General features: G+C 33.5%; 1 protein-coding gene across 3 annotated transcripts in view; it reads right to left on the reverse strand.

Moving 5' to 3' along the window:
- Positions 1-17,118, reverse strand: part of ELF2 (E74 like ETS transcription factor 2) — an 89,257-nt gene that overhangs the window by 57,951 nt on the left and 14,188 nt on the right. For all 3 annotated transcript variants that reach the window (XM_031943998.1, XM_003773194.4, XM_031943997.1), the window contains exon 2: positions 2,106-2,342. In XM_031943998.1, the coding sequence (XP_031799858.1) occupies positions 2,106-2,177 (72 nt within the window). In that variant the 5' untranslated portion in view covers positions 2,178-2,342. The remainder of the gene's footprint in view (positions 1-2,105; positions 2,343-17,118) is intronic.

The raw sequence follows: 17,118 nt of genomic DNA on the forward strand, positions 1-17,118 counted from the left end.
AGTCCTTAAGAATTTATATATTAACATTGGTCAGCAACAATAATAACCACCAAAAGAGTACTTTGTGAATGCCTACATGGTGGGAAGCAAGAATATAAATCAGCTTTATAAATTTTTAAAGACCTTCCCCAAAACAGGATTAGACTAGCAACTAAATCATGACAGGGTGTGCTGGAAAAAAACACTGGTTCAATTTAGAAACAGCAGAAGATCAGGCACTAAATAAATGGATCCTGATTTTGAATAAGTTATTTCACACCTATGGACTTCAGTTTCTATATCTATAAAATAAGGCTTGTTTGGATGATGGCTAAGATCCCTTTCCAACTCTACAAACCCTCTGATCCTAGAAGGATCCCTCTAACCTCCTCCCCTCACTGCTCATGTCAGTTGCCAAAGGAACTGATAAAAAGCAGTGAGGAAGAAGAGAAATGACTGGAATTGATCTCTACTCATTAGCAGCTACAAGACTGACAAAATATTAGAACAAGAAAAGGGACTGGTGATTGACCTTCTGTTTACACCCAAAGACCAGTTTAGTTGTGTTCAAAAGTTATATCACTTCTACCAAGGTAAATTTCTCAGTCACAGCAACTTTTAGAAAACCATCCATTAAATTATAATGGGGTTGTGATGTGTCAGTGGAAGGAGTATCCAAACTTTAAAAAAAAAAAAAAAAATCATGGACTGATCAAGAATGTCAAAATTTAAATTTTTGTACAATAAAATTGACTACTAAACTTAGTTTTTATGAAGGATAAGATTTAAGGACACATTCAAAAAATCTGCAACTAACTTGTGAGACCATCAAACCTAAGGGTTGCATTGTATAATCTCTTTCCACCTTGATGATTTTGCTATGTCTTTCTCTTTGTATATTTTCCCCCTATGTCCCAGAACAGGAGACAGAGACATAAAAGAAACCAAATTACCAATGATTCAAAATGCCATAAATTTAATTCTTTTAGAGAATACCAACTAAATTTGTTTCCTTATTCACTGATTACATCTAAATTTAAACTTTCCACACTCTGTACTGCTGACTGTATTAATGATTATTACTGAATTAAAAATATTTGAAGGGAAGAGAAGAACAAAGTAACAGAAAAACATTTTTGTCTTCAATCTTGTTAAAAATAACTTATGAGGCAACTTGCTGACACCTTTTCTGGAGTCAAGAAGACCTGAGTTCAAACTCAGCCAGGCTCAGATACATATTAGACATATGAGCCTCAATAAGTCACTTAAAAAAAAAAATCTTTGTTTGCCTCAGTTTCTTCAACTGTAAAATGAGAATAATAATAACACCTACCTCACAGCATCATTGTAAGGACCTAATAGTATAATATTGATAAAAAAGCACTTTAGCACAATGCCTGGCACAGTAGGCACTATATAAATGCTTATTTCCCTTGTGAATTAAAATTGACATTAAGTCATAAATCTCAATGAAAATTAATTCTAAATAATATATATTTGTGATATGTTAATGACTCTAATGTTATAATTTTAAAATCTTTAAAATTATCCTAAAGTCTAAACTAATATCTGTTTAAAATTAATTTAAGGTTTACCCCCTAATCTCAAAATCATATTTCAGTTGCTTCTCTCTCTCAAATCTTAATTCCACAAATACGATCCTACAACAAAAGTGTTATGATGCTCCATGACACCATTAAAGAGATGCCTCATAGTACAGTAAAAAGAAACTAGCATTAAAATCTTTAGACCTGGGTTCAATTCAAGTCCTAGCTTAATTCCTTATTAGCTGTGCATTAGCAGTGCAGCCCACTGGCTGGTCACTAACCTCTCTGAAATTCAGGCTCCTCAAATATAAAACAGGGGTCATTAACACCTGCTAGACTGTTGTGAGAATAAAAATCAAATGAAATATAATGCACAGGAAAAGAACTTTGCAAACTATAAAGCACACATAAGCATAAGACACTGTTATATGAGGAAATATACATCATGTGTCATGTATAGGACATTCTACATGAAAAAAATTGTGCCACATGTTCTGATTATTTAAAATAAGAATTACCCATTAAGTTCTACATAATAAAATATAAATACAATTTAAATGGAACACATGAATTCCAAACCTCTTGATTTTCTATTCCATTGCTGGAAAGCTCCAAAACAGAACCCCCATTGTCAACCACTGCAGATGTCATTATGCGTTCCCTGGGGAAGCTTCGAGGGCTGATATTAAGATATACAAAGTTTCATGGATAGTTGTCAATGCTGTTTATCTGTGATATCAAATTTTAATTTCAATGAGAGACATGGAGTTTGGTACATCAGAAATCCACTCTTCTGAAGATGATTAACCAAGGAGTCTAAAAAAATTGGAAAAATTAAGAAACAGTTATAAACAAATTTTTAAAAAAACTTTAAAGATACTTAAAATATTTTGAAATGTTGTTTTACTTTTTTTCAACTATGAAAAGATGATGTTTACTACATCCCTATATCAAAATACAGCCCTAATGTACATATTCATTTTTAGAAATATACCTTCCATAAAGGGGTAGACATAAAAATTTTTTTAAATAAAACCTTTAACTCTTTATAGGAGTTATATTTTCCTTTACAAAATATTCAAGTGGTATATTCAATATGTTTATATATATAGATAACTGTCTGACAACCATCTTGGTCTGTGAATGATGTGTTTTTGGTACACCACTACGAAAAATATGTACCTACCTCAAAGTGTAATGCATAGTGTAATGGACAATTTTTTTTTTTTTAGTTTTCTATATCATTCCTTTTATTCTCTTTAAAAGAGTCAAAATGAATTATAAAGTAATAAGAGAAAATTTGGGTAGCTTATGATGTAGTCTCAGGGTTAAATAGGCATACCATAAACTATATTTTACTATACAATGAACTTAAACTGCTTCTATATTGTACTTCCATATGTGGTCATTGGAAACAATTAGAATTTAAAATGTATGTGATATGTTCCACTGTCTCCTTCAAATATTTTAACTCCTGTTTCAAAATAAGTTCAAACTAACTTAACCCAAACTTTCTTCTCATTGCATTTATAAAAACAATTAGATGAGCCTTGACTTATGCAAAAGCATATATATTCCTTAAAAAATTGAAGTAGGTGTACTGATGCTTTAAATTTAATTTCCTAGAGCAATTTGGAACTATGCTCAAAAAGTTATCAAACTGTATATACCCTTTGATCCAGCAGTGTTACTACTGGGCTTATATCCCAAAGAAATCATAAAGAAGGGAAAGGGATCTGTATGTGCACGAATGTTTGTGGCAGCCCTCTTTGTAGTGGCCAGAAACTGGAAACTTAATAGATGCCCATCAATTGGGGAATGGCTGAATAAATTATGGCATATGAATACTATGGAATATTACTTTTTCGGTAAGAAATGACCAACAGGATGATTTCAGAAAGGCCTGGAGAGACTTACACGAACTGATGCTGAGTGAAATGAGCAGGGACAGGAGATCCTTATATACTTCAACAACAATACTATATGGTGATCAATTCTGATGGACCTGGCCATCTTCAGCAATGAGATAAACCAAATGAGATGAAGCAAAATGAAACCAAATGAACCAAATTACTGCTCAATAATGAACTGAACCAGCTATGCCCAGGGAAAGTACTCTGGGAGATGACTAAGAACCATTACATTGAATTCCCAATCCCTATGTTTTTGCCTGCCTGCATTTTGGATTTCCTTCATAGGTTAATTGTACAATATTTCACAGTCCGATTCTTTTTGTACAGCAAAATAATGGTTTGGTCATGTATACTTATTGTGTATTTAATTTATACTTTAATATATTTAATATCTACTGGTCATCCTGCCATCTAGGGGAGGGGGTGGGGAGGAGGGGGAAAATTGGAACAAAAGGTTTGGCAATTGTCAATGCTGTAAAATTACCCATACATATAACTTGTAAATAAAAAGCTATGAAAAAAAAAATTTTTAATTTAAAAAAATTTAAAAAAACATTAAAGAGAAAAAATAAATTTAATTTCCTATAATCAAAGAATAATGAACAAGAAGTTTTCAAGGTTAATAAATTCATGCTATCAACACATTAAATTCTCTAAATGGCTAGTAATTAGAAAAACCCAAATTAAAGTAACTTTGAGGTTATACCCTACCCCACTAGAATGACAAAGTTGACGAGTTTAGAAAATATTATATGCTAGAAGGGAAAAGAGGGGCAAACTGTGGAATTATGAATTAGTCCAGCCATTCTGGAAATCAGTTTGGAACTATGTCCCCCAAAATTATTAAACTGTGTGATTAGAGGGTATGCACAGCTTAATAATTTAATAATTCAGCTATAGCACTACTAACCCAATTATTTCCCCATCTCCACCCTCATTAGGAAACAAACAAACAAACAAAAAAAATCAAAGAGAAAAAGGACCTATACATACAAAAAAAAAAAAAACCCACATCGTATTTCTTTTTATGGTTGCCAAAATTTGCAAACTCAAGGGGTATCCTCCTATTGGACAATGGATAAGCAAATTGAAATATGTATGTATGTATGTATGTGTGTGTGTAGGTAACATTAATGTAATAGAATAGTATTATTCCATAAGAAATGAAGAGATGAACAGTTTCATAAGAAACTAGGAAGACCTCTATCAATTGATGTAGATGAAATAAACAGAACCTTGGAAAACAATATATACAATGTTAACGTACTAAAAAATGGCTCATAAAGATTTTAGATCTCTGATCAACAAAAATAATAAATCTTAAGTCCAAAACAGTGAAGATGAAATATTCTATTCAGAATAGAAAAAAATTCAGAAAAATGATGAATTTAATAATAGAACAAAATTTAGAAAAATGATGAATTTAATGCAATAAGAGAAAAACTTCTCAGAGTATAGTCAATGCTAGAATTTATCTTATATGACTATGTTTTCCTGGAACACTTTCCCTTGTTAAAACAGGGTGGTAAATTCAAGGCTTCTGGAAAGTAATTTGAAAATATGAAAGGGCTATAAAACTATGCATATCCCTTAATCCAGCAGTGTCACTACTGGGTCTGTTTCCCAAATAGAGGGAAAATTACCCATATGTGCAAAAAATGTTTGTGGTAGGGTTTTTTGTTTTTTTTTGTGGTGGCAAGGAATTGGAAATTGAGAGGATACCCATCAATTGGGTACGGCTAAATAGTGATGGCATGTGAATGTAATAATGGGTTATTATTGTTCTAAAAGAAATGATGAGCAGGCTGACTCTAGAAAGACTTTCATGAACTTATCCTGAGTGAAGTGAGCAAAACCAGGAAAACACTGTACATAATAAAATCAATATTATGTAATGATCAACTATAATATACTTAGCTCTTCTCAGCAATCCAGTGATCAAGACAACTCCAATAGATGGGATGGAATAGGCCATCCACATCCAAAAAGAGAACCATGATTACTGAATTCAGATCAAGGCATACTATTTTCACCATTTTTTTTGTTTTCCTTCTGGTTTTTTTCCCCCTTTTTGTTGATTTTTCTTTCATAGCATGACTGATGCAGAAATGTTTAAAATAATTGTGCATGTATAACCTATATCAAGTTATTTGTTATATCTTGGGGAAGGGAGACCCTGGGGAAAAGAAGACAGAATTCAAAATCTTTTTTAAAAGTGTGAAAATTATCTTTACATGTAATTGAAAAAATAAAATACTTCTGAAATTTCCCAAAAAGACTTTGTTTTGTATGTATTATTATTTTCATTTTTTTTCTTGGTGAAGAAATGGATGGAATAGATAAATAAAAGAAAATAAAGGATGTCTTTGGAGAGAGACAGAAGAGGCACATGAGGGAAATTTGGGGGCTGGAAAAGCAAAACACATCAATAAAAATTATGTAAAGAATGTGATATAAAAACAAAAGACACAAAGATAAAATATGAAAAGAAACTAAATTTCTAAGATATATATTATCACTTCTGAGTTAACATTTCCTATAAGAAAAGTTGCTACACTAAAAAAGCACAATCTGTAGCAAACTTTTTAAAAATAACATTAGGGGCAGCTAGATGGCTCAGTTTATAGAGTACCCCTGAGTTCAAAAAATAACATTGTATAATGTGAACATGATATTTTTATTAACATTCTGATAAAGAATTTCCAAAGTTGACTACTAGAACCACTAAACTTGAAGTGAACCAACACATAAAAATCGCTACCATTTTCTAGCATGGAGAGAAAAAGTCACATTTGAAAGAACACCAACTTTCACTCTACTATCTATGCTCATTTAATGCGTCCAGTCTCCCTACTTGATCAATAAATGGACAATGAAAAAAAGTTTTGTATTCTATGCTAGGAAGAAATTTTAATTAAAACCTGTATTCTATCAGACTGAAGTGCACTATTATTTGAGGAGGGGGCAGTGAGGCAACTGGGGTTACATGACTTGCCAAGGATTGCCCAGTTAGAATTAAGATCTGAAGTTGTTTTTGAACTTAGGTCCTCCTGACCTCATAGGCAGTGCTCTATCCACTGCATCATCTAGCTGTGCCCTGGTGCTCACTATTATAATAAAGGGTACAACATCATTTATTTTCTTCTCCTTTGCTCTGGTCTGTGATGAAGAGGTGATCCTTCTTGCCAAGGATTTTGTTTGATTATTCCTTTTGATTTTATCCATTTCCATACTCCCTACATACATAACCCCCCCCCCCCCCCCCACAGACCTCTAATCATCTTTTTTCACTCTCATTTCCACTCTCTCCCTTACTACTGTTCCGTTTCATGTTACCTATGTGTTGATCTAGCACGCTGAGTGAATTTCCTATAGAAGACTTCTGGAAAGTCATGAGTAGAGAAGTACACAGGATGAAAAAAGCAGGAATGGGTGGTGAGGTGTTACCAGTAGAGGGAGTACTCACAATGATGAAATCACAAAACAACTGGGTAGAGCTCAGAAAAACTTAGAAAGACTCATTGCAGAGTGAAGAAAGAAAGCATTGACAACAATGGAAATACAGACAGACAACTGCAACAAAATGTGATGTATAACATTGTTGCCTAAATTCCTAAAGTTAAAGTACACATCCTTTCTATTCTAATTGGGATTGTTATTTGTGCTTTATTCTCAAAGAGGACCACCATGACCTCAGGGAGACGTCATGACATATAAGTGGATTGGATTTCAAAGAGGGAGGGGTGGACAAGGTCACCTGCCTCATCTTCCTCTTCAGAGCCATCGGGCTTCAGTGGCCAGATAGAAATCAGAACAAGTGGAGATGGCCTTGGATAATTATTGGAGTAGAACAAAAGAAGAAAGTTACATGAAATATCAATCATAATCCGGATATCGAGGACTTGAGGTTTTTCTGGTAATATGATTTGTAGGAGGTGTTTGTGGGAATGTGAATGGCTCACAAACAAATGTACAGTTTTGCTTTTTTTTTTTTTTTTAAGGGGACCACAAAGCTAATGAAATATTAAATATTTCCACCAAAGCACTCCTGAAGGCCTCCTAAGTATTCTGGAATACCTTCATAAGCCTTCATGTGCTCCTGCTGCTATACAAGAACCAACCAGCAAAGCTGGGAGAGGCACAGAAGGAAATGGTTCAGGACCGTATAGATTTTTCCTAAAGTAAGAGTAGCTCATAAAACATTCTCTTCAAGTTTGTGCTATGTGTCAATGGAAGAAATAAACCACAGAAATGAAATCATGAAGCCTTTATGAGGCACTGTCAGTATCTTCAACACAAATAGTAAGATTTGCCTCAGAACTTTGAGATGTCAAATGAAGATAAAATTTAAAAAGCAAAGATTGGAAGCTTTAGAAAATCAGAAATAAAATCCTATCTCCATGGATTCCTAGGAAAAGAAAGAAAAATCTACCTTTGATGCTGGGAGAAAATGTCAATGCAAATTAAGATGAGACAGTATCCATGATTTCAAGGGGAAAATTCTGTTACTAAAAAAAAAAAAAAAATCAGGGTGATACTTTCAACATTGGAGCAGTGAGAGATTATAAATTGCCCACAGACAAAAAGCCAGTATGTGTCAGTGAGCAGGACTTGAAAGCAGGTGTTCTTGACTCCGAGGTCAGTTCCTGATCTACTACACAAAGCTGCTGCACTTTTACACAACACAAAGAGTTTAACCAAGAATTTTCCTTTGTGGCTTCTTGATTCCTATTCCTAAGTGTGGGCAATGAGGCTCAGAGAGGAGTGACTTGTACCAGGTCCTGAATTCAGCAAGTATCAAACCAAGGACCCTAAATCATGCCTCTCTCTTAAGGTCTGAGATAATAAGATGTGGCTCTGAGAGTTATCAGGGGGGCACTGGAGGTATGATATCTATGGCTTCATTCAAATCATTAATAAAATGAAGAACAGAAGACCAAGGACAGATCCTTAGAATCTTCCACTAAGATCATCATCTTCTTTTTTCCCCCACTAAGGTTTTCTTATACTTCCAAGCTGACAATCATTTTATTCACTCACTTTCAAATATATCTAGAGGTAGCTAGGTGGCACAGCAGATGGAGTGCTAGGCCTGGAATCAAGATCTCAAATATTTCTTTCTACAAGTCACTTAACTTCTCTGCCTCAGTTTCCTCGATTGTGAAATACCTATGTCCCAAGGTTGTTGTGCAGATGGAATATTTGTAAAGCACTTAGCACAGTGCCTTGCATATAGTACATGCTTAATAATTATTTCTAATCACATCTGTATATAAAGCATTGGCTTAGATTGCTATCTTAAACTTGTGTTTAAATCTAATGTTGTTACTTAACTCTTTGCCAAGTCTGCATCTCTACTCAGCCTAACAGTAAACTCTTTGAAGGTCAGGACAGTATTTTATATTTTTTTGTGTCTCTCAGAGAATCTTTCTCGTAATAAATGATAAACAAACAAAATAAATAAATGCTTAATTTGTTCTTTCTTCCCTCTACCTTAAAATATGCATGTTTGAACAAATGTTTCCTACCTTGCAAAAATCTTTGATTTGAGTCTACAGAACTTATAATTCTTTCTTTCTTCCCTCTCCTCTCCTTCTCTCTTTCTCTCTCTCTCTCTCTTTTTCTCTCTTCCTTTCTCTCTCCCTCTTGCTCATATGTCTGGATTAAACTTCTATAGGGTACAGATGACAGTACTTGGTATTGGAGGGAATATAAAACTAAGACCTCTCACAAAAAGTCTATGGTTTAAAGGGATGCCTATTAGGTATCAATACACTTTATAATGCATTTATAAAATATTGCTTTTATAAAGTTGGAAAAAACTGCAATTTAAATTATCAGGGAGAAAGGAAAATACCCAATCAAGGAAGTCTTTCTATGGAACTCAACATTTAAATTAGAATTAAATTGATGAAAAGAATTCAACGGGCAAAAACAAGTGAGGGAAAGTACTACAGATATGGGAAACTGAGGAAAGGGAGAAAAGCTGAAAATTTTCAGGTGTTTCAGCCTGGGAGGTGAGGGAAGAAAAGAGGTATATTCCAGTAGAATAGTGCAACAGAATGACATAGTAGAAAGACCTCTATAGCTGAAAGTCAGAAGATTTGGGGTTAATTCCTGATTTAATACTGACTGTGTAACTATGAACATGTCTATTGACTGCTGTTTCTCTACTCTGATGTACAATATGGATAATAATGCTAGATCGACTTACTGCTTTCTTTGTTAATCTTTAAAGTACAATAGGAGGAACAGCATGAAGCAGCAGATTCAGTCCTGGAATTTTAATCAGGAAAACCCAAACTAAAATCCTACATTTGGCAGTTTCTGTGTAACTCTGGATGAGCTTGATTAACTTCTCCAGGACTCAGTTTCTTAACATTCAGAGAAAAAGACAAGATTAAAGAGCATCTATCGTCCATTCCAGTTTCAAGTCTATGAACCTATTACTACAACTACCAACTATGGCAGATGGAGAGTAAAAAATACAAAATACATACAAGAAAAAAAAAGGTGACTCCAGGTTAAAAAAAAAAAAAAAAAAGAGGGGGGCAAGAAATAGCTTTTTACATTGGAGGGGAAGAGAGAGAGAAGAGAGTGAGTAAACCTTCCTTTCATTAAAATTGACTCAAATAGGAAATAACATACATACTCAATAGGAATATAGAAATCTATTCAACCTTGCAGGAAAATAGTAAGGGAATTGGATTGGGGGGGGGGGGGAAGGTGATAAAAGAGAGGGCATATTGGGAGAGGGAGTGAGTGGTCAGTAGCAAAACACTTTTGAGGAGGAACAGGGTAAAAGGAGACAGAATAAATGGGAGGAAATGCAATTAGCATTAGTAATTGTAAAAAAAAATTTTTTTCAAACTAAGTTTCTCTGATGGAATATTATTGTGCTCCAGAAAATGATGAGCAAGATGCTATCTTAAAGAAAAAATACCTGGAAAATCCTCCATGAACAAAATGAAATATACCATAAATAGCAATGTTCTGGGATAACCAGCTGTAAATGAATTTGTTCTTCTTAGTACAATTATCCACACCTACTCTGAAGGATTTATGATGAAAAATCCTATCTATATCCAGAGAAAGAACTGAATGAGTCTGAATATAGATCGAAGTATTCTCTAGTTATTCTCTCTCTTTATTTTTAACTTTTGTTGAAGGTTTTTTATTTTCATTAGGGTAGGAGATCTGTTTTCTTTCACAACTTGATTTTTATGGAAATGTTTTGAATAACTTCACATGTCATTTCTTAATTATGGGTAGAGTTAAGGGAGAGAACCTAGAACTCAAAAATCTTAAAAAACAAATGTAAAAAGAAAAGAAAAAATGACTCCAGATTGTGTGTGTGGCCTTAAATTTTAGGCACTAGTGAGCTACTGAAGATTTTTCAGCAGAGGAGAATGACCTGGTTAACGCCCAAGGAAAATTATTACAGCAGTAGAATGAAACATAGCTAACTTTTCTCCAGCTATCATCCTAAAATAAAAAAAAATTTTTAAGCATTCACCTCTCTACTCAAAACCTGACATCTTATTGATTCTTCTCTTATACTCCTCCAATCTAATCAGATTTATAAAATATACATTTTTTTTAATTTTCAGTAATTATTAATTACAACCTCTTATGCTACATAAAAATTCATTATATAACATGCCTAACAAATGGCCAGTTAGACCACCTAAGTATTTTGAATGACAAGGAACTCATTACCTCAAAAAATAATTAATTCCATTTCTGATAACACAAACTACTGAAAATTCCCCTGAAGTTGAACTCAACTTGCCTCCCTGAAATTTCAACCTACTGATCCTAGTTCTTGCCTCAAAGTCAATCAAAATATACTTAATCCCTTTTCCACATAAGGAGCTTTCAAATATTTGAAAAGAGCTATCATGTTTTATGAACAAAATAATATATTTTAAAGCCAAATTTTCTAATTATACAAGCAAAAATATTAATAAAACTAAACTAAATAGTCCACCATCATATTGTCTTACACAAGTAAAAGAAAAAAAAAATTGGGGTGAAGAATTATAAAGTTAAGCTAATAGCATCCAAAACTTCCCCCAATTATAAATAAAACTTAATAATCAATAATCATATCCACACATTGTATAAGTGTTAAATTCAGAATAAAACTGATTTTCAAAGATTTGTAAGTCACATGATTTATAAAAGCTTAAAAAATATAAATTTTAATGCAAGCATTCTAAAAATGGTTTTGTTTAAAGTGAAGAAGTTGATTTCAAAAAAGATTGTTTGGATTTTAAAAGAATTGGGTTTTTAAACTTACTATCTTATTCATAAATAAAATAAGAGAGCTATTTTCAAACATATATCTTATTCATAAATAAAATAAGAGAGCTATTTTCAAATATTTGAAGACACTTATGTGGAATAGGGATTGGGTTTATTCTTCTTCACTTCTGAGGCAAGAAGTAGAACCAGAAACTTTGCAAAAAGTTTGAGAACTTTTGCCCTAAAGATTATCAACTATTTTTTGCCTTGGAGATTATCAATCATTTTACAGTGATCACAACCAAGTTATTTTAATATATTTGAATATAGTTCTTCTGAGTAAGGAGACTTGAACCCCTTACTTATCTACATAAACAGACCTCAATTTTCTTTGCTAAATTTGTTTTACTTTTTCCAGTCAGAAAATGCTGTATCATTTATATGTTCCTAATGTTACATCCTATGGATTAATCAACATGCATTTATAAAATATCTACACAAATTAAAGCTTTTAAAAGATAATGATTTTGTAAATCAGTCTGTGATTTGGTACCATTAATAATAAGCATTTTTAAACTAACTTTAAAATTTTACTATAAAGGAGAAAAGAGAAAATGGATAGAAGGGATAAACTAACTTCAAGGAACTGTTACTTTCTATTAGGGGAATCATCCCATACCTATGAATGTACTCTTCTTCCTCCTCCAGACTCCACAAGTACTTACTGGCTGGGACTCAGAGAGCAAATGATTACTACTCTCCTAGGTTATATGGATAGCCCAGAGGATTTTCTAGTACAATCACAAAGTACTGAAATGGGTTCTTATTGGGATCTTTTAGAAAAGGGAACTTCTTAAGCATGTTCCCCAGGGGAAATTGATTTAAAAAAAAAAAAATCCTCCCCAAAAGCTTAGGAAATACTCTTCCCACAATAAACAGGGAAAGTGGGCTCAAGTTTAGAGCGCATCTAGCAAAAATATTACTGATAATCCCTAGTTACTGAAGTCATTTTCAAACATAGTCCCTAGTTACTGAAGTTCTTCTTTAGTAACTTCTCTCTTCATAGAATATTCATAAAGTTACTCTTAGATAGGTCTATGTCTCAGATGGGTTTTAAGGGTTGGGACCTTTCCTAAACTGTTTCTAGCATGTCCTAAGCAACTCTCTCAGTTCTCAGCACAGACTGTGCTCTAAACCACTGCTACTGCCCCCAAAAGAATTAAGCTTTAAATTCACAGTCATCCTTCTAGTCTATGGGACAGTTGGAGGGGAGGGATAGTAGTAATTCCCCAAGAACCATTAGAAAGTAGGTCTTAACAGGATGATTTCAGAAAGGCCTGGAGAGACTTACACGAACTGATGCTGAGTGAAATGAGCAGGACCAGGAGATCATTATATACTTCAACAACAATACTAGATGATGACCAGTTCTGATGGATCAGGCCATTCTCAGCAACGAGATCAACCAAATCATTTCTAATGGAGCAGTAATGAACTGAACTAGCTATACCCAGAAAAAGAACTCTGGGAGATGACTAAAAACCATTACATTGAATTCCCAATCCCTATATTTATGCACACCTGCATTTTTGATTTCCTTCACAAGCTAATTGTACAATAATTCAGAGTCTGATTCTTTTTGTACAGCAAAATAATGTTTTGGTCATGTATACTTATTGTGTATCTAAGTTATATTTTAATATATTTAACATCTACTGGTCATCCTGCCATTTAGGGGAGGGGGTGGGGGGGGTAAGAGGTGAAAAATTGGAACAAGAGGTTTGGCAATTGTTAATGCTGTAAAGTTACCCATGTATATATCCTGTAAATAAAAGGCTATTAAATAAAAAATAAAAATAAATTAAAAAACCTTTAAAAATAAAAAAATAAAAAAAAGAAAGTAGGTCTTAAAACTCTAAGAAACAATCTAGCTAGAATGCTTGATTCTATGCTTACTTGCTTACCTATGATACTGTAATTAGGCTCAGAACTATTTTATTCCTTTAACCAATAATCCCAGTAGATTTCTTTTGTGTCTTGTTATACTTTTGATTGTAGTCAATTAAAAGTATCTTGAATTTACTCACAACTGATTTACGCTTACATTGAGACAAACATATAGAATAGTGTCCCTCCTTCCCACATAAGTGTAAAATATATCCCAAAGTTAATGTAATGGGGAAAGGGAAAACCTAATATCTGGTAAGGGAGAAGAAATCAGAAAATATCTCATGTAGGAGATTGTGCTTAAGCTGAGTTTAGAAGGAGGCCAGGGATTCCAAGACATAGAAATGTATTCTACACTTCAAGAACAGTCTCTACAAAAGCAGGGAGACAGGAAGTGCAATGCTCTGCATGGAAAATAAACAAGACAGTTTAACTAGAATACAGGGTTTGTAAAAGAAATACCAAATAATCTGGAATAGTAGGTTGGAGTCAGAGAGGGAAGGGCTACCTAAATTTAAGAGAGCTACTGGATCTTAATTTTGAGCGAGAGACAAGGTCAGACTGGGATTTAGAACTACCTCAGGGCTCACAGAGAAACAATTTGAAAAAATGTAGTACACTCAAAACAAACAGAGAATTCAGGAAGATGGAGTAGGTAGGGGGAAGGGGTGTAAAGATAAGGGGTAACTGAATTCTATTTAAGGCATACTAATTTTGAAGTGCCCATAGGGCATTGAGATGTTAAATAGGCCTTGGTGATGAGAGACAAGCTCTCATGAGGGATCCAAGACAGTCTTGAAGTGCATCCACAAGTGTGGTATGGATGACGATACAATAAAAGATAAAGTCAGAAAAGTAAGAGAAAAACAAGAAGTATCAGAAATACAGAGTAAAATACTACAGAAAGATTAAGTATATACTGAAAAGGCCATTGAATATAGAAATAATGAGATTACAGATAAATTGAAAACTGTAGTTTCAATGTGGAGGGCTGAGATTGGAAACTACATATTCTCTCATAGCTGAAGCAAATACCAACAACAAAAAAAAAGCAGAGGCAATGATCAGGGACAGCTATTTCTTGGGAAAGAGTTTGAGAAAGGGACCATAGGGTCTAGTGGTTTGTTGGGAATGGGTTTGGGGTTTGGGTTTTGTTTAACAGGAAGGACTTGTAGACAGTAAGGGGCAAGTCATCAAAAAAGGAAAGACTGATAATACATATACACACAAACAGCCAATCTCAGTCTCTGAAGCTAATTCAGAACAGTAATTCTTCCTTTTAAATGTTCACAAATGCACTAGCTTCCTAGGTTATAAGGATCGACTTTTACCATTTAGTAGAACTAGCATGCAAGTAATAAAGACTGTATACCATGACAGAATATTCCTTAATGTTAGGATCTTAATGTACAATTTTATTACATGGTAAGGGCAAATTATTTCCTGAATATATCTCTCAAATTAAAATGGAAGCCAACAACGGTTATGTATACATATTTTATTTTCACATAATTATTCAAAAGGAATTTATATGGGGGGGGGGGGGGGGGGGTAGAAGCAGCATAGAGCCAAGATGGCAGAGTAAAGATAGGAATTTATATAATGTGTAAAGTTTTACTGTGTGGATTCTATTTTTTTACATTTTAATGGAAGCCCAAGAGATGAAGGAAGAAACAGACTAGTACAAGAATCAAGCTTGAGAAAGACAGAAGTTACCTGAAAGGGGGGAAAAAAAAACAAGGAAAAAGGCACATGAAACAACTGGAAAAAGAACAACATCCTAATCTGATATTACTTAAAGCCAGGATTTATGACTCTCTACTTAGCTTTTCTTATTTGAAGAAATAAAGGAACAATCCCTTTGCAGCAGGATATACACGCTCCCCAGCTGTTTCTATCTTGAAGTTTTCTCTTCTTCACACAAGAGGACAGCAGGAAGCCTGATAGTTTGTGTGTGGTATTAATAAGAATCTTACCATTGAACAAAGAAAAAAAAAAAAAGTGACTGGGGCCCTAGGGTATTGGAATCATACCTAGTACACACCATAACCCATAACTTAAGAACACGGCTTTGGTAAGCAGGAAGAACACAATGGAGAGGAAGGGAGACAAAGAAAGTAGGAAAGGTAAGAAAAAAAATACAGTGGAGAACTGGGGTAAACACCATTTGTTGAATTTGGAAGGAAGGAATCCAGATCTGTAATTTTACTGGCTTAAAACTTACTGTAAAATGACAGCATTAGTAATTTTAAAAACACAACTATTTTAATGCATAAAACTTTGAATTTAGGGGCAGGTAGGTAAGAAAGTAGGTAAAGCATTAGGTCTAAAGTCAGAAAAACCTGAGTTCAAATCTGGCCTCAGATACACTTTCTAGCTGTTGACCCTGGGCAAATAACTTAACCCCATTTGCCTTAGTTTCCTCATCTGCAAAATGAACTAGAGAAATAAATGGCAAACTATTCCAGTATCTTTGCCAAGAAAATCCCAAACGGATAATGAACCAATTGTGAAACAAATTAACTCTGAATTTGTCACAGTCACTTCCCCAACCCGCTTCTCTTATACATACTAGGTAGGTATCTTCCTAGCTACTGTTTCAATCCTCTATATATCTTCTACATTTTTGATATTGAAAAATATAATACCTATCTGAGCTACAGTTATCTTAAAAAAAAAAAAAATACTGGCCTTCACATGAGAATTTCTTTTACTTAGTCCACATGTACACACACACACACACACACACACATCCCTACACACCTTGTTATAAGGTTTTTTCCCCTCAAAAAAGGGAAGGGAGGATAGGGATAAAAGAAGAGCAAAAATGTTTTTTTTAATTCAAAAAAGTGAAGGAAAACCAAAAAGAAGTGCAAATAAGCAGGGCAACTTTCAAAGTTACACATTGACTTTATTTTAAAAGTAAGCTGTACATAGATTTTCTTTTCAGTTATATGCATAATTTTATTTACATATATATTATATATACACAGTTATGCCCATTTCATTTGGTGTTCTTAGCATTTAAACTTAATTTCTTAAAGAAATTTTAAAAGAAAAAGAATGTAAAAATATCAGTCCCTTTTAAGGAACAGGGCCATATGAATCCAAAAAAAAATGATTTTCTGTAGCTTAAATTCCTTAAAAAAAAAAAAATAAAATCTTTTTTTATTGACTTCAACTTCCAAATTTTTGGTACAACTATTTTTCCTTTTTCATATTTAGGAATCTTTTAACAAAGAAATAAATTCAATCCCTTAAAAAGACACTAGTTGGACTATCTCAATAACATGTGTTGGGGACACAGTTCATTCTAGTAAGCTTGAGTAGAAGCTTAAGTTTTTCCTTCTTAGAGAACTGAAGAAAAAAAAAAAAAGATTAGCCTCCAATAAATAAATTCATAGGGATGAGAATTAAATTTTAAAATCTGCATTTAATAAACACAAAAAAAAGTCGCTAAAAACTGAGTTAACTAGGAAATTAAT

This window comes from Sarcophilus harrisii, chromosome 6, assembly GCF_902635505.1.
Source record: "Sarcophilus harrisii chromosome 6, mSarHar1.11, whole genome shotgun sequence".
Taxonomy (NCBI): domain Eukaryota; kingdom Metazoa; phylum Chordata; class Mammalia; order Dasyuromorphia; family Dasyuridae; genus Sarcophilus; species Sarcophilus harrisii.